The sequence below is a fragment of the Bombina bombina genome, chromosome 4 (assembly GCF_027579735.1).
Source record: "Bombina bombina isolate aBomBom1 chromosome 4, aBomBom1.pri, whole genome shotgun sequence".
In the NCBI taxonomy this organism is placed as follows: domain Eukaryota; kingdom Metazoa; phylum Chordata; class Amphibia; order Anura; family Bombinatoridae; genus Bombina; species Bombina bombina.
The window spans coordinates 1,133,290,962-1,133,316,049 of record NC_069502.1 but is presented as its reverse complement, the minus strand read 5'-3'; the positions used below and the strand labels follow the sequence as shown (position 1 = coordinate 1,133,316,049).

The 25,088-nt window shown below is 38.1% G+C and overlaps 1 protein-coding gene across 1 annotated transcript in view; it reads right to left on the bottom strand.

Annotated features, from left to right (window-relative positions):
* Window positions 1–25,088, bottom strand: part of SPATA17 (spermatogenesis associated 17) — a 498,577-nt gene that overhangs the window by 300,309 nt on the left and 173,180 nt on the right. Inside the window, exon 4 of the mRNA XM_053712503.1 lies at window positions 3,585–3,708. Within this exon, the coding sequence (XP_053568478.1) occupies window positions 3,585–3,708 (124 nt within the window). The remainder of the gene's footprint in view (window positions 1–3,584; window positions 3,709–25,088) is intronic.

The following is a 25,088-nucleotide window of genomic DNA, read 5'->3' as shown; positions in this document are numbered from 1 at the left end:
TTTGCCAAAAGTGTGGAATGACTGACAAGTTGATTTTTAATAAGAAAACTGCCTATATTTTGAGTGCACTGGTGAATATGTTGAATGTTCAGAAAAACAATAATTCCACTTTATGGTCACACAAATCGTTCAACCTTAAAGGGACAGTCTACACCAGAATTTTTATTGTTTTAAAAGACAGATAATCCCTTTATTACCCATTCCCCAGTTTTGCATAACTAACACATTTATAATAATATACTTTTAACCTCTGTGATTATCTTGTATCTAAGCCTCTGCAAACTGCCCCTTTTTTCAGTTCTTTTGACAGACTTGCAGTCTAGCCAATCAGTGCCTGCTCCCAGATTACTTCACGTGCACGAGCACAGTGCTATCTATATGAAATATGTGAACTAACGCCCTCTAGTGGTGAAAAACTGTTAAAATGCATTCTGAAAGAGGAGGGCTTCAAGGTCTAAGAAATTAGCATATGAACCTCCTAGGTTAAGCTTTCAACTAAGAATACCAAGAGAACAAAGCAAAATTGGTGATAAAAGTAAATTGGAAAATTGTTTAAAATTACATTCTCTATCTGAATCATGAAAGTTTATTTTGGACTAGATTGTCCCTTTAAACTACAACACAAAGCCATACAACAAAAGCAGCTGCCCTCTTGCGTCCTGCAGATCAATGAACGAAAGCAGAATTTATGGCACCATTTTGCTTAAAATGGAACAAAAGAAACCCTTAGGTACACTAAATGCTATAGAACAAAAGACACACTATATTCTTACATTAAAAAAGTGACATTTTACCCATAACAGTAATAATAGGCTTTATTTTATAAATATTTAAGGGACATGAAACCCAAAAATGTTCTTTTATGATTTAAATAAGAGTTTACATTTTAAACTTTCCAATCTACTTCTATTATCAAATTTGTTCTCATGTTACTCTTTGTTGAAGAGATATCTAGATAGGTAGCGTGCACGTCTGGAGCACTACATGACAGGAAATAGTGCTGCCCTCTAGTGCTCTTGCTATTGTATAACATTGCTGCAAAACGGCTACCATATAGTGCTGCCGACACGTGCACACTCCTGATCTAATCTGCCTGCTTTTTAACAAAGGATAACAAGAAAACTAAGACAAGTTGATAAAAGAAGTACATTGGAAAATGGTTTAACATTGTATGTTCTGTCTGAATCATAAAGCAAAATATTGGGTTTTATGTCCCTTTAATATTAAAATATTTGAGAGGTTCTCTTATCAACTGATTTATTTATTGTACTATTAAACCAACAGTGTAAGTGAATAGCATTACATTTGTTAACCAATAATATAATGTTTGAAATAGTTTCACCTGACAAAAAGGAAAAAAGAGACTAAGGGGTAGATTTATTAAGCAGCCTCTGGTGGGCACCTCCGGTCTTGGGGCCCTTTTGGGCACCTCGGGCCTCTGGCTTGAGGAACTCTGGTTCCTACGCCCATCGTTTCCGTCTCGCCTGAAACGTAAGATAATAAACAGTGGTTGCCACCACTGAAATCATCCCGATCCGATTGCGATGATTGACACCCCCTGCTAGTGGCTGATTGGCCACCGGTGAACAAGGGGCGGCATTGCACAAGCATTTCACTAGAAATGCTTGTGTATGATAAATGCCGACAGCATACGCAAATCATGTCCGCTCAACCATTAATAAATCTAGCCCTAAGGCCTTAATGTACTAAGCAGCAAAAACTGTTTTTGAGCCCTTGGGGGCTCGCACGTGCCACCTCTGACATTAGGTTTTGAAATCACCATGAGCACGCGAGAGAGAAGGGGGCATCTAGGCTGCAGATGTACTGGGTCCGCTACCTGTTCAAAGCTGTGCAAACAGGGTCTAAAGTTGAAAAGCTTGTTCATACGCCCCTTAGTACACGGAGCCCTAAAAGTGCTTGATAAATAAGCGCATAGAGGCAATTTATAAAAGACCAAATGTCTGTTCTACAGATGCATGTATGAAAGGGACATGCGTTATTATTATTAAACAAATCACAAGATTAATATATGCTTAGCAATAAATATATATAAAAATAATTTCATAGATACATAATAAATAATCTACAGAAATATGGATAAAAAATACCTATACCAAGAAAAGTAAAACATTGCTTTTTTCTTTTGTTTTCTATTGTGAGGCACGGAACTGTATACCAATAGAAGAGCGATCTGCTTATCAGCCAGTAAGCAATTATGCCTTGAACTTCATGTTAGGATTTCCATTTTGAAAAGGAGCATTTTTGCAATATACTTGTATTAGCAAAAATGTTTAGAACAAAATCTATCACTGTTTAAATACCATATGCACATATTTGACCAATGATTCTCTAATCAGGAGTGTATTCTGAATGCCAATACCTGTAACATGCACAGCATATGTGTATATGCCGCTAAAACAGTAATAACTTCACTAGAAGCAAATGTACGTTTATTACAAAAATGCTTCTACTTAAAAAGGAAATTTTTTATCCTTTTCCTGCAGCTCTTTTTAAATCTGTTCTCCTAAAGGTGCCATATACTGAAGCTCCGCCTCTTTGCACTGGGGGCTGCCATATTGGAACTGAGGTATTCTCACAGCCTGTGACAGAAGATGTGCACACTCACAGATCAGTAATATTGCCTATTTTTTACAACTGTATAATGTGCTTAGGGCGCATGATACAAAGCAGGAGCTATACATTTTTGCTGTGGATGCATTGTTCTATATTATTGTTGAGTGTTTTTTTTTTAAATATATATTTTGTGTAACTGTAAAACTGTGTAACAATGCACAAATATAAAGCTCACTTGCTGTATCATGCACACTAACTAGGGTTGCCACCCGTCCCTTAAAATAGAGAACACTTATAAGTTACACATGCTGCAGGGTGTGCAGGGAGGAATATGAATAGTGCTGTCCAGAAACACAATACATGTTCCCCAGCTGCACACCCTGCAGCATGTGTAACTCATAAGTGTTCAGGAAAACATGGTGGCAACCCTACACTAACCTGAAGTACATTATATAGTTGTAAAAAAAAAAAGTGGACAATATTGCTGATCTGTGAGTGTGCACTGCATCTGTCACAGCCTGTGAGAAGGAGAGACAATATGGAATGAAACTGATTTAATAAACAGTTTAATAGAAACAAAAATGTAGCTATGTATAATAATATTACTAGTATTATTATTACAGTATTGGAGCTATATAAATGTAATTTACATCAAACTAGGCTATTAGGGTAATATAAGCACTTAGCGCATAATAAAAGTGATAACATGACAACAAGACATTTAAAATGAGTTTGTGCTGTCAGCTAATGCTTTTTTGTTCTCAAACTGATGACTTATACGCTTCTCCCTAGCAATGCTGCTGTATCCTACACATAGATGCGATGCCATTATAAAGAAGTCATGCTATCTGCCCTGACATAGAAAGAACTATTTAATTGAAGTAGAAGTTGCGTTTTTGTGATATCGTTTCAAGTAGTCATGTCCTATTCAGTACGCTGCTTTGTCTTTGTCAGGTTCTGAGTCCCTAGTGCTTTACATGACTTGTCAGTGAATGGCACTGTATACTAACCTGTTTAGTGCTGAGGAGGTAATGCATTTTTCTAGCTTGGTAATCCTTTCTTTTTTCTTTCATTTCAAAGTCTTTTTTTAAGTTTTCTTTTTCCTTTATTTGGGCAATATCATTGAGTTCCTTTCTGTAATATAAAATAAAGCAAATATGTTTATCAACAATAAATATTTATATAGTACATAAACTGGTAGACAGATAGAGTGTGTGAAAACCAATATTGCTTCACCATGCTAACATTAGCAACACAACTTTTAAATTACGAGTTCATGGTAAAATGTGTTAAACAGAGAAGTGTTAGTACAGCCGACTTCGCTTGATCGTAGCCTATACTTTCAATGGATATCATGACCATGCTAATTTGACCTGGTATTAGAAGTTAAAAGTTATAGTTTGTGCTCGAGTGAAAGCCAAAACTGTGCTAGAATATTTAGCACGGCTTAGCACGACTTCAGCACAAGTAAACCGTATGGAGCTTGATGCCCCTTGTTTCCGGCGAGCCAAACAGAAGTTATGAAGCAGCAGTCTAAAGACCGCTGCTCCATAACTTGTCCGCCTGCTCTGAATACGATTGGGTTGACTGACACCCCCTGCTAGCGGCCGATTGGCTGCAAATCTGCACGGGGCGGCATTGCACCAGCAGTTCACAACACAATTGTATTTGATTGGGTTGATTTCTGTCCGCGGCCTCAGAGCGGGCGGACAAGTTATGGAACAGTGGTCTTTAGACCGCTGCTTCATAACTTGGGAGCTTGATAAACCGGCCCCAAAGTGTTTGACAGGAAAGGGCTCCAATGTCTGTGTGTGTGTGTGTTGTATACATGTTTATACATGTGTATTTATATGTTATGCATATATACACACATATAAACACATTTATACATATAAAAATATATACACTTTTGAGCCCTTTCCCAGTCAAATACCTTAAAAACATAATTTATGCTTACCTGATAAATTTATTTCTCTTGTAGTGTATCCAGTCCACGGATCATCCTCTTGCAACTTCCTGTTGGGAAGGAGAATATCCCACAAGTAATGGATGATCCGTGGACTGGATACACTACAAGAGAAATAAATTTATCAGGTAAGCATAAATTATGTTTTCTCTTGTTAAGTGTATCCAGTCCACGGATCATCCATTACTTGTGGGATACCAATACCAAAGCTAAAGTACACGGATGATGGGAGGGACAAGGCAGGAAATTAAACGGAAGGAACCACTGCCTGTAGAACCTTTCTCCCCAAAACAGCCTCCGAAGAAGCAAAAGTATAAAATTTGGAAAATTTGGAAAAAGTATGAAGGGAAGACCAAGTTGCAGCCTTGCAAATCTGTTCAACAGAGGCCTCATTTTTAAAGGCCCAGGTGGAAGCCACAGCTCTAGTAGAATGAGCTGTAATCCTTTCAGGAGGCTGCTGTCCAGCAGTCTAATAGGCTAAATGGATTATACTCCGAAGCCAAAAAGAAAGAGAGGTTGCCGAGGCCTTCTGACCTCTCCTCTGTCCAGAGTAAACAACAAACAGGTTAGATGTTTGGCGAAAATCTTTAGTAGCCTGTAAGTAAAACTTCAAGGCACGGACTACGTCTAGATTATGCAAAAGACGTTCCTTCTTTGAAGAAGGGTTAGGACAGAATGATGGAACAACAATCTCTTGATTGATATTCTTGTTAGAAACCACCCAGGTTTTGTACGCAGAACAACTTTATCTGAATGAAAGATCAGATAAGGAGAATCACAATGTAAGGCAGATAACTCTGAGACTCTTCGAGCCGAGGAAATAGCCATCAGAAAAAGAACTTTCCATGAAAGAAGTTTGATATCAATAGAATGAAGGGGTTCAAACGGAACACCTTGAAGAACTTTAAGAACCAAGTTTAAGCTCCATGGAGGAGCAACAGGTTTAAACACAGGCTTAATTCTAACTAAAGCCTGACAAAATGCCTGAACGTCTGGAACTTCTGCCAGACGCTTGTGTAAAAGAATAGACAGAGCAGAAATCTGTCCCTTTAAAGAACTAGCTGATAATCCTTTGTCCAAACCCTCTTGGAGGAAGGACAATATCCTAGGAATCCTAACCCTACTCCATGAGTAATTCTTGGATTCACACCAATGAAGATATTTCGCCATATCTTATGGTAAATTTTCCTGGTGACAGGCTTACGTGCCTGTATTAAGGTATCAATTACTGACTCGGAGAAGCCACGCTTTGATAGGATCAAGCGTTCAATCTCCATGCAGTCAGTCTCAGAGAAAGTAGATTCGGATGATTGAAAGGACCTTGTATTAGAAGGTCTTGTCTCAGAGGCAGAGTCCATGGTGGAAAGGATGATATGTCCACTAGGTCTGCATACCAGGTCCTGCGTGGCCACGCAGGCGCTATCAATATCACCAATGCTCTTTCCTGTTTGATTTTGGCAATCAGACGAGGGAGCAGAGGAAATGGTGGAAACACATAAGCCAGGTTGAAGAATCGAGGCGCTGCTAGAGCATCTATCAGTGCCGCTTCTGGGTCCCTGGACCTGGATCCGTAACAAGGAAGCTTGGCGTTCTGGCGAGACGCCATGAGATCCAATTCTGGTTTGCCCCAACGGAGAACCAATTGAGCAAACACCTCCGGATGGAGTTCCCATTCCCCCGGATGAAAAATCCGCCTCCCAGTTCTCTACACCTGGGATATGGATCGCTGACAGGTGGCAAGAGTGAGTCACTAACTATAATACACCACTCTCCTTTTACTACATCCATCTTTGTTGAGAGTTGCAAGAGAATGACTGGATATGGCAGTGAGGGGAGGAGCTATATAGCAGCTCTGCTGTGGGTGATCCTCTTGCAACTTCCTGTTGGGAAGGAGAATATCCCACAAGTAATGGATGATCCGTGGACTGGATACACTTAACAAGAGAAACATGCATTAATATTACTGTTAATTTATAATGTGTTTTTAATGGAAATACTTAAAATTGCTATGTTCTTCACATTTACATATATTTAAAAAAATATGATATATATATAGAAAACATAAATTATGCTTACCAGATAATTTCCTTTCCTTTTGTATGAGGAGAGTCCACAGCTTCATTCCTTAATTGTGGAAATACAGAACCTGGCCAACAGGAGAAAGCACCCCAGCCAAAGGCTTAAATACCTCCCCCACTTCCCTCATATCCCAGTCATTCTGCCAAAGGAACAAGGAACAGTAGGAGAAATATCAGAGTATAAATGGTGCCAGAAGAACAAAATACGGGCGGGGGGAAGTGGACTCTCCTCACACAGAAGGAAAGGAAATTATCTGTAAGCATAATTTATGTTTTCCTTCTTAATATAGGGAGAGTCCCCGGCTCCATTCCTTACTTGTGGGAAACATATACCCAAGCTCCAGAGGACAATGAATGAACAGGAGGGAAAAAAAGAAGGCGGACCCTATTCTGAGGGCACCACAGCCTGCAAAACCTTTCTCCCAAAAGCTGCTTCAGCCAAAGCAAAAACGTCAAACTTGTAAAATTTAGAAAAGGTATATAAGGAGGACCAGGTAGCCGCCCTACAAATTTGATCCATAGAGGCCTCAATCTTGAAGGCCCAAGAGGAAGCCATCGCTCTAGTTGAATGAGCCTTAATCCTCTGAGGAGGCTTATGTCCCGCTGTCTCATAAGCTAAGCGAATAATGCTCCTCAACCAAAAAAATAAGGAAGTAGACGAGGTCTTCTGCCCTCTACGCTTCCCAGAATAGACAACAAACAAAGAAGAAGTCTGTCTAAACTCCTTCGTAGCCTGAAGATAGAACTTCAAGGCCCGAACCACATCCAAATTATGAAGGCAATGCCCCGCAAAAGGCCCTTTTAAGGGCTATTGGTAGTTTAGTTTAGGCTAGGGTTTTTTTTATTTTGGGGGGGATTTTTTTATTTTAATAGGGCTATTAGATTAGGTGTAATTAGTTTAAATATCTGTAATTTGTTTATTATTTTCTGTAATTTAGTGTTTTGTTTTTTTGTACTTTAGCTAATTTAATTTAGGTAATTGTATTTAATTTAGTTAATTTATTTAATTATAGTGCAGTGTTAGGTGCTCGTGTAACTTAGGTTAGGTTTTATTTTACAGGTACTTTTGTATTTATTTTAGCTAGGTAGTTAGTAAATAGTTAATAACTATTTAATAACTATTGTACCTAGTTAAAATAAATACAAACTTGCCTGTAAAATAAAAATAAACCCTAAACTAGCTACAATGTAACTATTAGTTATATTGTAGCTATCTTAGGGTTTATTTTACAGGTAAGTATTTAGTTTTAAATAGGAACAATTTAGTTAATGATAGTAATATTTATTTAGATTTATTTAAATTATATTTAAGTTAGGGGGTGTTAGGGTTAGGTTTAGGGGTTAATAACTTTAATATAGTGGCGGCGACGTTGGGGGCGGCAGATTAGGTTAATATATAGTAGGTAGGTTGCAGCAACATTGGGGGCGGCAGATTAGGGGTTAATAAATAGTAGGCAGGTGTCGGCAATGTTGGGGGCAGCATATTAGGGGTTAATACATATAATGTAGGTGGCGGCGGTGTCCGGTGCGGCAGATTAGCGGTTAATAATTATAATGTAGGTGTTGGCGATGTCTGGGGTGGCAGATTATGGTTATTAAGTGTAAGATTAGGGGTGTTTAGACTCGGGGTTCATGTTAGGGTGTTAGGTGTAGACATAAATTCCCCATAGGAATCAATGGGGCTGTGTTACTGAGTTTTACGCTGCTTTTTTGCAGGTGTTAGACTTTTTCTCAGCCGGCTATCCCCGTTGATTCCTATGGGGAAATTGTGCACGAGCATGTACGACCAGCTCACCGCTAACTTAAGCAGCGCTGGTATTGGAGTGCGGTAATGAGCACAATTTTCACTTGTCTTTTAACAACGGGTTTCTGAAAACTCGTAATACCAGCGCTGTAGGAAAGTGAGCGGTGAGGGAAAACTGCTCGTTAGCACCTCATAGCCTCTAACACAAAACTCGTAATCTGGGCCATACTTTTTTGTAAATTCACATGAAATTCCCTCCCCCCCCCCAAAAAAAAAAAGATAGTTTACAAGTCAAGAAGCACACTGTGGGTTGCAGATGGGGCTATTATGTTATACTTTATATTAACAAAACTATTTCTGAATTATTGTAGAATTGAAAGTGCACAGGATGTTGGCATGGTAAATTTGTTAGTAAATAACCAGTTGATTTCTAAAGTGAGTTACCTGGGCTTTCTCTGGTAGCCTGTGGATTTGTATGATATATATATATATATATGTGTGTTTGTGTGTATATATATATATATATATATATATATATATATATATATATATATATATATATATATATATATTGTTTTTTAAACCTTTTTTGGTGATTGTGTAAGTTTAGAGATGTGCTCTTTGTCACTAACATCTTGTGATGTACTAATTAAAGGGCCATAATACCTAAATGTTTAAACACTTGAAAGTGATGCAGTATAGCTGTAAAAAGCTGACTAGAAAATATCACCTGAACATCTCTATGTAAAAAAGAAAGATTATTTTACCTCAAAAGTTCCTCAGTAGCCACATCCCATTGTAAAGGATTTCTAAGCAGCTGTCTGTCCTGGGACAGCTGAAGGGATAAGCCTCGTGCACTCTCATGTTATTTCCCTATTCAGTTTAGGGAAGTTTACAATGAAATATCATGAGAGTTAAGTGAAATCTCATGAGATCACAGTAAAAGAGTTCATGACCTCAGCACTGCTGATGCTGATTGGCTGCTGTTCATTTCTTCATTTTTTAATTTTTTTTACCTGCAGCTGGGAGCAGCTGAGTATAACTTTTTACACAGAACTTACTCTGCTGAGCTAAGGAAATTGTGAGGTAAAATATCTTCCTTTTTTACATAGAGATGCTCAGCTGATATTTTCCTGTCAGCTTTTTACAGTTATACTGCATCAGTTTCAAGTGATTTAGCATACGAGTATTATGTCCCTTTAATAACTGTAAAATAATCAATTAACTATTATAATGATAAAAAATCAGATTAACAGTATGATTTTATGGGGTAATGGGAAATTATATTATAATTATAGGTAAAATAATTATCTTTTTAGCACATCTTTGTAACATTTTGTAAAAACCAGCAATGGTATGGTATGTAATGGGGGGGGGGGGTGCAAAATGTATCATCTGTGTGGCCAAAAATCCTAGAACCGGCCCTGGATGAGGCTGCAGCCTCCATTCTGACACTATCTGTTTTTGGTCTGGCTCCCCAATTAATCATGCCCTTAAGTATACCTTTGTTATTAGGGTATGTGTCTGTTCCTCCCCTCCTGATGTAAATTCATCACCTGAAGTCCCATCAAAACTGGAGGCAAATCTATCCTCATCTGAGGCCTCCACCTCCGAGTCAGAGAAAGTAACCTGACATAAAGTCACTCAAAAGCAATGTGAAAGACTGGAGAAGATCATTGGAGAAGAGCATGCTAAGACACATAAAAACTGTGATTGAAAATCAGGGTTATTCCACCAAATATTGATTTCTGAACTTGCTTAGTTAAAACATTAGTATAGTGTTGTTTAAAAATGAATATAAACTTTATTCAATGCCTGAAAACACTGCATCTTTATTATTTTAACAGGTTGTCATTTTCTGCAAACAAACGCTCCAAATGACAATATTTTTATTTGGACTTTCGGAGAAATGCAGTCAGTGGTTTATAGAATACAACAAAAATATTCATTTGACACATAACTATAAATAGTAACTGATCATTTTGCAATGGTCTCTTAATTTTTTCCCAGAGTTGTATATATCTGAATAAGGGCAAATGCAAAATAACTATTTTCCATGTCTATTAGTTCTGTATTTAGTTTTCTTGCATTAAAGTGAAAGTTACCATGTTTGCAATCCACAGTAATTTTGTTTACCCAAAAATATCAGTTTCATTCATTATTTTCTCCTTATTTTTCTATTTACAGAGTTATTGCCGCAATAATTAAAACATTTTCTATCTCCTAAATCAGCTCATTATTTAGTAATTTGCTTCTGCCTAGGTCACGTTTTCTATCTATCCAACTGAAATTCTGGCCGTTAGGCTGCGCATGCTCACCTTTTTTTCAGCTGATTGTGTTTGGAGCGCGCTCCAGTTTCGCGCATGGGCATAAGCGCGCTACCGTTTCGGATACCGGTATCGCCGCAAAGCGCATGCGCGGTAGACTGTGACACGACTATTTGCACATGCGCATTGGAAAGGGACTTCGTGCACGAGCATTAGCCATACGTATAGAGCGTGTGGGACCACTCTATACGTCACATTACAGAAATAGAGGAAGTAGAGGGTGGGAGGAGTTCACCCAGTAATAGTAGTAGAAAATATATAGATTAAAAATTTAATTTTGAAAAAAAAAATATTAAAAAAAGTTAGCGGCCATATTGCTGTTAGTATTTTGTTCTGATGGATTAATTCTGGAGCTATTAACTTTACTTATACTTTAACTAAAAGGGGTAATTTAATATACAACAAAATATGGCTTCTGATATTTCATAAATCACACATATAAACTTAAAAAAGTCATATTTTTTGCAGATGTAAAGTGAGGATCATTAAGTGTAGTCGTGTTAAAAAACTGTAAAGCTATAACAAAACCCATATATACTATCTGATCCATTTGAAATAGTTTATTCTGAAAGAAAACCAATGGAAATTCATGGAGTACACGCAAACTGCTAAGGGGAAGAATACTCAGAAGTGCTAGGGTCAATTAACATCTCTAAGATTTGTTCCTTAGAAACAGCTAGTCTAATTAACCTTTGCTTGAAAGACTGGAACTTCGCCCATTGATGCGTATAGATTTAATTAAGTGTTAATACCCGATGGCCAGGTCTTTACCATGAGTTACGGACTGCGGGTATACAGGAGTTATTCGCCCTAAGCCAAAATGAGATTTTGTTGAATTATTTGCCCTTCAGAGAAAAGATTAATAGCAGTATTATCCTTTGCAATGTTTGTGTGAATGTTGTATTCTTCTCTGAGTACCTTTTTAGTCATTTGAAATTAAACTATATATAGTGAATACCTAAAAACCTGAAACTGTAAAAAGATAATGTTACCTCTTCCTTGTATTTCTCTTTTAAACAGATACACTTCTTTAAAAATACAGAAATATATTATGACAGTTGCATTATCTTATGATTAAAAAAAAAAAAGTTTAATACAACTTAATTCCACTGTATCATGATCTAAACACCTGCAATTGTTTTACATAGACACAATTTTACAGGATATGGAATAAATAACTAAAATTGAAAAGAGGGCTAATAAATATAATCTAAAAGCTTTCACAGAGTTTATCGTCATCATTTCCTTTGATTAGGTTTATTTGCTATTTTAAAGTTGGCAGACATCAGTAGACAAATCAAACAAACCCAAAAGAGACCCAGACCCATCGTATCAATGAAACGGCTAGATTACGAGTTTTACGTTATGGCTCATAACGCTGCTTTTTCACTACCGCTGCTATTGCGAGTTTTGCAGGTATAGCTGTAGCACACACTTTTTTGGCTGTAACGCAACGCAACTACCGCACCTTTCAAAAAGTCCTTTTTCAATGGGACTTCCATAGCGCCGGTATTACGATTTTTGCCTGGGAGGCCAAAAAGTGAGTGGAACAGCCTATACCGACAAGATTCGTTCCGCCATCTAAAGTCAGTAGTTATGGGTTTTGCGCTACAAAGCTGTAGCATAAAAATCATAACTAAAGTGTTACAAAGTACACTAACATCCATAAACTAACTATTAACCCCTAAACCGAGGCCCTCCCGCATCGCAAACACTATAAATATAATATAGTGTATTATAGTGTAAATAATTAACCCCTAATCTGTTGCTTCGGACATCGTCGCCACTATAATAAACATATTAACCCCTAAAACGCAGCACTCCCGCATTGCAAACACTAGTTAAATATTATTAACCCCTAATCTGCCGCCCTCAACGTCACCACTGCCACTATACTAAAGTTATCAAACCCTAAACCTAACACCCCTAACTTTAATATAATTAAAATAAATCTAAATAAAAATGACTATCATTAACTAAATAATTTCTATTTAAAACTAAATACTTACCTGTAAAATAAACCCTAAGCTAGCTACAATATAACTAATAGTTACATTGTAGCTAGCTTAGGTTTTATTTTTATTTCACCGCTAAGTTTGTATTTATTTAAATAGTTATTAACTATTCACTAACTACCTAGTTAAAATAAATACAATTTTAAATGTAAAATAAAACCTAACTTGTTTTACACTAACACCTAACATTACACTACAATTAAATAAATTACATTAATTAAATATAATTAACTAAATAAAAAAAATAAAAAACTACATTACACAAAATAAAAAAGAAATTATCAATATTTAAACTAATTACACCTAATCTAATAGCCCTATCAAAATAAAAAAGCCCCCCCCCCCCCAAAAAAAACAAAAAAAAACCTAGCCTAAACTAAACTGCCAATGGCCCTTAAAACAGCCTTTTGCGGGGCATTGCCCCAAAGAAATCAGCTCTTTTACCTGTAAAAAAAATACAAACAACCCCCCAACAGTAAAACCCACCACCCACACAACCAAACCCCCCAAATAAAATCCTATCTAAAAAACCTAAGCTCCCCATTGCCCTGAAAAGGGCATTTGGATGGGCATTGCCCTTAAAAGGGCATTTAGCTCATTTTCTTTGCCCAAACCGCTAATCTAAAAATAAAACCCACCCAATAAACCCTTAAGAAAACGTAACACTTACCCCCGAAGATCCACTTACAGTTTTTGAAGACCGGACATCCATCCTCATCAAGCCGGGAAAAGTCTTCATCCTAGCATGCAGAAGTCCTCAACAAAGCCGGGAGAAGTCCCTTGAATTCCGATTGGCTGATAGAATTCTATAAGCCAATCGGAATTAAAGCCAATAAGATTGGAACAGCCAATAGAATGTGAGTTCAATCCTATTGGCTGATTGGATCAGCCAATAGGATTGAAGCTCAATCCTATTGGCTGATTGCATCAGCCAATAGGATTTTTTCAGTTTTAATTCTGATTGGCTGATAAAATTCTATCAGATAATTGGAAATCAAGGGACGCCATCTTGGATGACATCATTTAAAGGAACCTTCAGTGTACGGCTGGGACTGTATGAAGATGAAAGCTCCGCGCCGGATGTCTTGAAGATGGAGCCGCTCTGCATCGGAAGGATGAAGATAGAAGATACCGTCTGGATGAAGACTTCTGCCCGCTTGGAGGACGACTTCTTGCCACTTGGATGAAGACTTCTCCTGGCTTCGTTGAGGACTTCTGCCCACTTGGATGAAGACTTCTCCCGGCTTGATGAGGATGGATGTCCGGTCTTCAAAAACTGTAAGTGGATCTTCTGAGGTTAGTGTTAGGTTTTTTTAAGGGTTTATTGGGTGGGTTTTATTTTTAGATTAGGGGTTTGGGCAAATAAAAAGAGCTAAATGCCCTTTTAAGGGCAATGCCCATCCAAATGCCCTTTTCAGGGCAATGGGGAGCTTATGTTTTTTAGATAGGATTTTATTTGGGGGGTTTGGTTGTGTGGGTGGTGGGTTTTACTGTTGGGAGGGTTGTTTGTATTTTTTTTTACAGGTAAAAGAGCCGATTTCTTTGGGGCAATGCCCCGCAAAAGGCCCTTTTAAGGGCTATTGGCAGTTTAGTTTAGGCTAGGGTTTTTTTTTATTTGGGGGGGGGGGGCTTTTTTATTTTGATAGGGCTGTTAGATTAGGTGTAATTAGTTTAAATATTTGATAATTTCTTTTTTATTTTGTCCAATTTGGTGTTTATTTTTTTTTGTAATTTAGTTAATTGTATTTAATTAATGTAATTTATTTAATTGTAGTGTAATGTTAGGTGTTATTGTAAGACAGGTTAGGTTTTATTTTACAGGTAAATTTGTATTTATTTTGACTAGGCAGTTAGTAAATAGTTAATAACTATTTACTAACTAGTCTACCTAGTTAAAATAAATACAAACTTAGCTGTGAAATAACAATAAAACCTAAGGTAGCTACAATGTAACTATTAGTTATATTGTAGCTAGCTTAGGGTTTATTTTATAGGTAAATATTTAGTTTTAAAAAGGAATTAGTTAGGTAATGATAGTAATTTTTATTTAGATTTATTTTAATTATATTAAAGTTAGGGTTATGGTTTAATATATTTATTTAGTGTTAGTGATCTGGGAGGTCAGAGGTTTAGGGGTTAATAACTTTAATATAGTGGCAGCGACGACTTTGGGGGCGGCAGATTAGGGGTTAATAAATTTATGTAGGTTGCAGCGAAATTGGGGGTGGCAGATTAGGGGTTAATAAGTGTAGATAGGGGGTGGCAGATTAGGGGTTAATAAGTGTAATGTAGGTGTCGGCGATGTTGGGGGCGCCAGATTAGGGGTGTTTAGACTCGGGTTTATGTTAGGGTGTTAGGTGTAAAGATAACTTTTCTTTCCCCATAGGAATCAATGGGGCTGTGTTACGGAGCTTTACGCTCCTTTATTGTAGGTGTTAGGCTTTTTTTTAGCCGGCTCTCCCCATTGATGTCTATGGGGAAATTGTGCAGCGCTGGTATTTGTGTGTGGTATTGAGCTTAACGCAACCATATTACCTGCTAACACAGGTTTTTGGAAAACCTGTTATAGCAGCGCTATTAAAGCTGAGCGGTGGAAATAACTTGCAAGTTATTAATGAGCCAGCCATAACGCAAAACTCGTAATCTGGCCGAAAGTTAATAATTAATATTGTCTAAAACCAAAAAGAAACAAAGACCCTAAACCTTTTTCACAGAGGTTGAAAAGTGCTAATATAAAGAACATTTGATGCAAGGGCATGGACTCAAAAACCTTTCATTCATTCATTATTGTAATAATAAAAGACAAATTATTTCATCTGTTTTTGATATTTGATATTTTATAGATACTAATTTATGTGAATAAACTATATAACAACACATTACAGCATTTCATTTCTGGATTATTTATTCCCTTTAAAATCTTTACATTAGTTTTTATTGCTAAATTTATTTTCATGCCAATGCAACCCCACCCCCCAAAAAAATAAAAAAAGAGTGATTTTTTTATTGGTACCCTTAATTGACACACATATTCATTATTTTTGGTGAAAACAAAATCTTTTTATGTATGTATGAAACAGTCTTTTCTGTATCAATTAAAATAGTAACTTCACAGTTCTAATATTGTATACTTGTTTTCTCTATAGTGCAGTTTGCTGGTAAAAATGAAATTAGAAACTATAAATATCTTTTTAATATGAAAGATGTGCTTATAAGTGAACTTATTTTCTACTTAACAGCACTACGTAATCACAAAGACTATAGATCTAAAGTAGCTGTACAATTTAGATTGTGTTGGCAAGCTGGTACAACAACCCTTCTGACCTGCATCTCAAAGCTATTATTAATCGCTAAGTTACTTGGTAAAGCCAAACAAATTTGTTTCCATTGAAAGGATCTCTATCTGTGTCTAAAAATTTGTGCTGTACCAAACAAACCTCATTAACTGTGTCCAGTTTTTGACAAAGTACCGGAGAGACTGATGACCTTTCTTTGTCCTTTTATATATGAGGTATTTGGAGATCAGTATTTACTTGTTACAAAATAAGCATTTCTACAAATTATCCAGTGCCTGAAAAAAAATAGAATTAATACAGCAACATGCATACATATTGTAATTAACCCACTACGGAAACTTGTCCTAGTCATATTTTATTTAAAAGTCACCAATGAAGAGAACTATAGATGAATATAGATGAGTTTTATATCAACAATTTCAGTTGTAATCAACATTCATGGTCAATCAATTAAAGGGACATTATAGTCAAAAATAAAATGTATGGACCTGTTTCAAGTTTGTAATTTTGTGTATATTTGCAATTTACAATTGTAATAAAGTACTTCATAACATATTTTTTCTTGGTAAACAGCCTTTTTTCCCAGTCTTCCTATAAGCTGCCAATTACAGTCTTATTTACGCTGGCAATACTTAAAGGGACATAAAACACAAAATGGAAGCTACATGAAACTGTAACTTCATATCTTACACGCTTTTTGAAAAATAAAAAAATAAATGCAGCTTTGTGTTAACAAATTAGTTAATTTTTTATGCTTTCATTGATTTCCCCGTCTTTCAGTACAAATGAGCCTTGCTAACTAATCACAGCCTTGTGCATGTACATGTAGTATAAACATACATTATTTCTCTCCCCCTTTGTCTTCACTTAAAGTGTTCTAGCAAATTATAAAATACTAGTCCTAAAGCCCGTGTACACGGGCCAATTTTTTAGGTACCGCGGTTCCATCCCTCTCCCCCCCCCCTCTCTCCCTCCCCCCCTTCTCTCTCTCTCTCTCTCTCTCTCTCTCCCCCTTCTCTCTCTCTCTCTCTCTCCCCCTTCTCTCTCTCCCTTCTCTCTCTCCCCCTTCTGTCTCTCTCTCCCCCTTCTCTCTCTCTCTCTCTCTCTCCCCCTTCTCTCTCTCTCCCTCTCCCTTCTCTCTCCCCCTCCTCTCTCCCCCTTCTCTCTCTCTCTCCCCCCCTTCTCTCTCTCTCTCTCCCTTCTCTCTCCCTTCTCTCTCCCTTCTCTCCCTCTCTCTCCCTCTCTCTCCCCCTTCTCTCTCCCCCTTCTCTCTCTCTCTTCTCTCTCTCTCTCTCTCTCTCTCTTCTCTCTCCCTTCTCTCCCCCTTCTCTCCCCCTCTCTCCCTCTTCTCTCTCCCCCTTCTCTCTCCCCCTTCTCTCTCCCTCTCTCCCCCTTCTCTCTCCCCCTTCTCTCTCTCTCTCTCTCTCTCTCCTGTGTTGTCAATTGCCTGATCCTCGCGCTGCTGTGTTGTCAATTGCCTGATCCTCGCGCTGCTGTTTCATTTGCAGAGGTGCGCGTGCGACGTCGGGTGGGTCCGCGTGCGATCAGCTGTGCGCTTTCTAAGGCCAAGTGTTTGTCAATTGCCTGATCCTCGCGCTGCTGTTTCATTTGCAGAGGTGCGCGTGCGAGGTCGGGTGGGTGCGCGTGCGATCAGCTGTGCGCTTTCTAAGGCCAAGTGTTTGTCTCTACTGCGCATGACGGCTTCAGACAAACACTTGGCCTTTTATAATATAGGATTAAAGGAACATGATAACCAAATTATGAAGCACTAGAAAGTGGTGCAGCATAGCTGTTAAGGCTGTGACACACTGTAAGCGTGCGTGCTCAGTGTGTCCTGCCCTTTCATCTCTGAGCACTCTGCTGCATCAGGTCGCGTAGCTGAGTGCTCAGAGATGAAATATTTGATCTTCAGAAGCGATGCGGAGCGAAGCAGCTGCTTCGCCTCACGCCGCAACGCTTGCAGTGTGTCACAGCCTTAAATAACCGACTAGAAAATATCACCTGAACATCTATATGTAAAAAAGGAAGATATTTTACCTCAAAACTAAAGTCATAATTAAAGTTTCATAATTCAGATAAAGCATACAATTTAAAACAAAACAAAAAAACTTCCCAATATACTTTCATTATCAGAACATGCACATTCTTATTCTTTGCACACTTTCTGAGGCTCCAATTCATACTGAGCATGTACAAAAACGCACAGTATATACGTATATGCATCTTGTGATTGGCTGATACCTGTCATGTGACACAGGGGGAAGGAAAATTGGATTAACTTTGAAATTTGCCAGAAAATATCCAGCTGTTTGTTTCAAAATCAAAGTAAGTGCTATTGCATTGTCTTTTTATTGTATATTTGTCAATTATTAAATTATACTGTATTAAGTGGTCCTTTAATATCCTATGCACAAGCCAATCCAGTCCAAAGCCAATGAACAAATTAAGGAATAGAGCTGAGATTTTGCAAGAGAGCATGCATGCAAGCAAACATACAAAATGACAGATTCTATACATTTTACAGAATCAATGCAATACCTTGCATTGGTAAACATTACAATACAGAGAGGTAATTTTTAGAAACAAGAAAATATCATGAAAATTCAATGTACAATCTAATTTCAGAAATCTTAGGCTTTATTTACACACCAATAACAGTAATATAAAAGAGACAAATAAAATGCTACAATGTCCTTTAAAACAAAGTGTGATTTCTACCCCAAGTTATAGTAATTTGAAAGAAACTAAATACAAAACAATTCCATTTTGGGCCAGATTACAAGTGTAGCGCTAACTAGCGCTTTCACTAGAGCGTTAACCGCGACAACGGAAAACCATTTGTGTGAGTAATACGAGTTGAAAATAAAAACGTATTGCTCCAGTGCTAACCCGACTTATGCAAAAAGCCGAACTTACACTATCGCGCGCGCGTGATAACCTACTGCCCCATAGAAGTCAATGGAGCAAAAAAATTGCCTAAACCCTACTCGCGCGCTAACCTGAATCGCCATAAGACCCCCTACTCTAATAGCCTCTAAACCGCTACATAGCCTAACGCAAAGTCTGCACTACACTATTGACCCCGAAACCGCCAGCCCCTCACATTGCAAACTACCTCTTTAGACTATTAACCCCTAAAACTGCTTAAAATTTCATGCTCTATCTGAATCACGAAAGAAAAAATTTGGGTTCAGTGTCCCTTTAAGTCTTCCAGGGAGTTAGGCTGCTTTTTTACTGTGCACAAGGGTTGCTATGCCTGCCTATGTGTGGAGTAAAACACATTTATTCTGCACGCGTAAGTCCATGCGCTGCCTTTGTGATACCGACTGACAATGCCAGTTCTGTGTTAGTTTATGGGAGTAAAAAATGCATACACCGTGTAAAATCTACGTACGTAACTTGTCTGTTGTGTTGGGTTTGTGATCGCTAGATTAGAAAAAAAATGGCGATGGTTTTTGCGCACGTCGCCAAGTATGTGATCGAGGCCCTGTTTTTTTTTTTGTTTGTTTGTTTTTTTGCTTCTAGCTAAAGCCCTGATTTTCAAAAACTCACCGGCTCACTCACACAACAACTTTTCTTTTAGCACAATAATGTAAGATATGCATCTCTCCTTCACATCTAGAATCAATCTTAGCAAGATAAACAACTATCAAGCTAAATTTCCCTTTCTAAAAATCTTTAAGGGACCTTACAAGACTGACAAGATTTACATAATCTTGCAAGACAAGGGAGATTTTGAGAATTGTGTCCTTAAGGGCCATTAAACACTTTGAGATGGTAATATAAAATGATAAATTGTATAAATAAAAAAACTCTGCATTATACTTTCATTATTTATTTTGTCCCGTTTTCCTGTAATTCCCTTCTGAAATTGTAAGCATTTCAGTTCATGTTAGAAAAAGAAGTGCAGAATACGGTTATATTCCACTAAGCCATTGGCTGTACACTCTATAACCAATTTATCACTGTCTCTAATTGGCCACAGTAGAGAAGGTAACCTAAGTTACAACATGGCAGCTCCCATTGTTTTATAGACACTAAGGCCTAGATTTAGAGTTCGGCGGTAGCCGTCAAAACCAGCGTTAGAGGCTCCTAACGCTGGTTTTGGCCGCCCGCTGGTATTTGGAGTCAGTGATTAAAGGGTCTAACGCTCACTTTACAGCCGCGACTTTTCCATACCGCAGATCCCCCTACGCCATTTGCGTAGCCTATCTTTTCAATGGGATCTTTCTAACGCCGGTATTTAGAGTCGTTTCTGCAGTGAGCGTTAGAGCTCTAACGACAAGATTCCAGCCGCCTGAAAATAGCAGGAGTTAAGAGCTTTCTGGCTAACGCCGGTTTATAAAGCTCTTAACTACTGTACCCTAAAGTACACTAACACCCATAAACTACCTATGCACCCCTAAACCGAGGTCCCCCCACACCGCCGCCACTCGATTAAATTTTTTTAACCCCTAATCTGCCGACCGCCACCTACGTTATACTTATGTACCCCTAATCTGCTACCCCTAACCCCGCCGACCCCTGTATTACATTTATTAACCCCTAACCTGCCCCCCACAACATCGCCGCCAGCTACTTAAAATAATTAACCCCTAATCTTCCGACCGCAAAGCGCCGCCACCTACGTTATCCTTATGTACCCCTAATCTGCTGCCCCTAACACCGCCGACCCCTGTATTATATTTATTAACCCCTAACCTGCCCCCCACAACGTCGCCGCCAGCTACTTACAATAATTAACCCCTAATCTTCCGACCGCAAAGCGCCGCCACCTACGTTATCCTTATGTACCCCTAATCTGCTGCCCCTAACACCGCCGAACCCTATATTATATTTATTAACCCCTAATCTGCCCCCCTCAACGTCGCCGACACCTGCCTACACTTATTAACCCCTAATCTGCCGAGCGGACCTGAGCGCTACTATAATAAAGTTATTAACCCCTAATCCGCCTCACTAACCCTATCATAAATAGTATTAACCCCTAATCTGCCCTCCCTAACATCGCCGACACCTACCTTCAATTATTAACCCCTAAACTTCCGATCGGAGCTCACCGCTATTCTAATAAATGGATTAACCCCTAAAGCTAAGTCTAACCCTAACACTAACACCCCCCTAAGTTAAATATAATTTTTATCTAACGAAATAAATTAACTCTTATTAAATAACTTATTCCTATTTAAAGCTAAATACTTACCTGTAAAATAAATCCTAATATAGCTACAATATAAATTATAATTATATTATAGCTATTTTAGGATTAATATTTATTTTACAGGCAACTTTGTAATTATTTTAACCAGGTACAATAGCTATTAAATAGTTAAGAACTATTTAATAGTTACCTAGTTAAAATAATAACAAATTTACCTGTAAAATAAATCCTAACCTAAGTTATAATTAAACCTAACACTACCCTATCAATAAAATAATTAAATAAACTACCTACAATTACCTACAATTAACCTAACACTACACTATCAATAAATTAATTAAACACAATTGCTACAAATAAATACAATTAAATAAACTAGCTAAAGTACAAAAAATAAAAAAGAACTAAGTTACAGAAAATAAAAAAATATTTACAAACATAAGAAAAATATTACAACAATTTTAAACTAATTACACCTACTCTAAGCCCCCTAATAAAATAACAAAGCCCCCCAAAATAAAAAATTCCCTACCCTATTCTAAATTAAAAAAGTTACAAGCTCTTTTACCTTACCAGCCCTGAACAGGGCCCTTTGCGGGGCATGCCCCAAGAATTTCAGCTCTTTTGCCTGTAAAAGAATAAATACAATACCCCCCCCCCCCCAACATTACAACCCACCACCCACATACCCCTAATCTAACCCAAACCCCCCTTAAATAAACCTAACACTAATCCCCTGAAGATCTTCCTACCTTGTCTTCACCATCCAGGTATCACCGATCCGTCCTGGCTCCAAGATCTTCATCCAACCCAAGCGGGGGTTGGCGATCCATAATCCGGTGCTCCAAAGTCTTCCTCCTATCCGGCAAGAAGAGGACATCCGGACCGGCAAACATCTTCTCCAAGCGGCATCTTCGATCTTCTTCCATCCGGTGCGGAGCGGGTCCATCTTGAAGCAGGCGACGCGGATCCATCCTCTTCTTCCGATGTCTCCCGACTAATGACGGTTCCTTTAAGGGACGTCATCCAAGATGGCGTCCCTCGAATTCCGATTGGCTGATAGGATTCTATCAGCCAATCGGAATTAAGGTAGGAATTTTCTGATTGGCTGATGGAATCAGCCAATCAGAATCAAGTTCAATCCGATTGGCTGATCCAATCAGCCAATCAGATTGAGCTCGCATTCTATTGGCTGTTCCGATCAGCCAATAGAATGCGAGCTCAATCTGATTGGCTGATGGGATCGGCCAATCGGATTGAACTTGATTCTGATTGGCTGATTCCATCAGCCAATCAGAAAATTCCTACCTTAATTCCGATTGGCTGATAGAATCCTATCAGCCAATCGGAATTCGAGGGACGCCATCTTGGATGACGTCCCTTAAAGGAACCGTCATTAGTCGGGAGACATCGGAAGAAGAGGATGGATCCGCGTCGCCTGCTTCAAGATGGACCCGCTCCGCACCGGATGGAAGAAGATCGAAGATGCCGCTTGGAGAAGATGTTTGCCGGTCCGGATGTCCTCTTCTTGCCGGATAGGAGGAAGACTTTGGAGTACCGGATTATGGATCGCCAACCCCCGCTTGGGTTGGATGAAGATCTTGGAGCCAGGACGGATCGGTGATACCTGGATGGTGAAGACAAGGTAGGAAGATCTTCAGGGGATTAGTGTTAGGTTTATTTAAGGGGGGTTTGGGTTAGATTAGGGGTATGTGGGTGGTGGGTTGTAATGTTGGGGGGGGGGGGGTATTGTATTTATTCTTTTACAGGCAAAAGAGCTGAAATTCTTGGGGCATGCCCCGCAAAGGGCCCTGTTCAGGGCTGGTAAGGTAAAAGAGCTTGTAACTTTTTTAATTTAGAATCGGGTAGGGAATTTTTTATTTTGGGGGGCTTTGTTATTTTATTAGGGGGCTTAGAGTAGGTGTAATTAGTTTAAAATTGTTGTAATATTTTTCTTATGTTTGTAAATATTTTTTTATTTTCTGTAACTTAGTTCTTTTTTATTTTTTGTACTTTAGCTAGTTTATTTAATTGTATTTATTTGTAGCAATTGTGTTTAATTAATTTATTGATAGTGTAGTGTTAGGTTAATTGTAGGTAATTGTAGGTAGTTTATTTAATTATTTTATTGATAGGGTAGTGTTAGGTTTAATTATAACTTAGGTTAGGATTTATTTTACAGGTAAATTTGTTATTATTTTAACTAGGTAACTATTAAATAGTTCTTAACTATTTAATAGCTATTGTACCAGGTTAAAATAATTACAAAGTTGCCTCTAAAATAAATATTAATCCTAAAATAGCTATAATATAATTATAATTTATATTGTAGCTATATTAGGATTTATTTTACAGGTAAGTATTTAGCTTTAAATAGGAATAAGTTATTTAATAAGAGTTAATTTATTTTGTTAGATAAAAATTATATTTAACTTAGGGGGGTGTTAGTGTTAGGGTTAGACTTAGCTTTAGGGGTTAATCCATTTATTAGAATAGCGGTGAGCTCCGATCGGAAGTTTAGGGGTTAATAATTGAAGGTAGGTGTCGGCGATGTTAGGGAGGGCAGATTAGGGGTTAATACTATTTATGATAGGGTTAGTGAGGCGGATTAGGGGTTAATAACTTTATTATAGTAGCGCTCAGGTCCGCTCGGCAGATTAGGGGTTAATAAGTGTAGGTAGGTGTCGGCGACGTTGTGGGGGGCAGATTAGGGGTTAATAAATATAATATAGGGGTCGGCGATGTTAGGGCAGCAGATTAGGGGTACATAGGGATAACGTAGGTTGCGGCGGTTTACGGAGCGGCAGATTAGGGGTTAAAAGTGTAATGCAGGGGTCAGCGATAGCGTGGGCGGCAGATTAGGGGTTAATAAGTGTAAGGCTAGGGGTGTTTAGACTCGGGGTACATGTTAGAGTGTTAGGTGCAGACGTAGGAAGTGTTTCCCCATAGTAAACAATGGGGCTGCGTTAGGAGCTGAACGCTGCTTTTTTGCAGGTGTTAGGTTTTTTTTCAGCTCAAACAGCCCCATTGTTTCCTATGGGGGAATCGTGCACGAGCACGTTTTTGATGCCGGCCGCGTCCGTAAGCAGCTCTGGTATCGAGAGTTGCATTTGCGGTAAAAATGCTCTACGCTCCTTTTTTGGAGCCTAACGCAGCATTTGTTTTAACTCTCGATACCAGAGTTAAATTTATGGTGCGGCCAGAAAAAAGCCCGCGGAGCGTTAACAGCCCTTTTACCGCCGAACTCTAAATCTAGGCCTAAAACTTTACACTTATTTTGTCACTATTTTTTAAAAAAACCTAATGAATCTTTAAAAAAATACATCTACATGCTATTTTCAGACTAATCTTTTCTTTGAATGCATCATTCTAGCTAGCATTTGTTTAGTGCTTAATGTCCCTTTAAAGCTGGATCCTATAAGGCTCTCTGGGCTTGTGAGGTTTAATAACAAATCTCTCCAGTACTATGAAACCCTGTCCTAATTCTAAAAAGTTTTTACCTTGAGAACAGGGTCTTGCAAAGGGGTGTTCCCTGCTTTTAAGTATGTGAGGGTGGTGCATAATTACAACAGAATCCAATAAAAAATCATAATTTAAAAATCATATAAAATGAATAAATTAAAGGGACATAAATCCCAATTTTTCTTTTATGATTCAGACAGAGGATACAATTTTAAGAAAAGTTTCCAATTTACTTCTATTATCAAATTGGTGTTGTTCTCATGTTATTCTTTGTTGACTAGAAATCTAGATAGGTAGCATGCACATGTCTGGGGCACTCCATGACAGGAAACAGTGCTGCCATCTAGTGCTTCTGCTAATGTATAACATTGTTGCAAAACTGCTGCTATATAGTACTGCAGACACGTGCACACTCCTGAACTTATCTTCTTGCTTTTCAACAAAAGATAACAAAAAAATGAACAA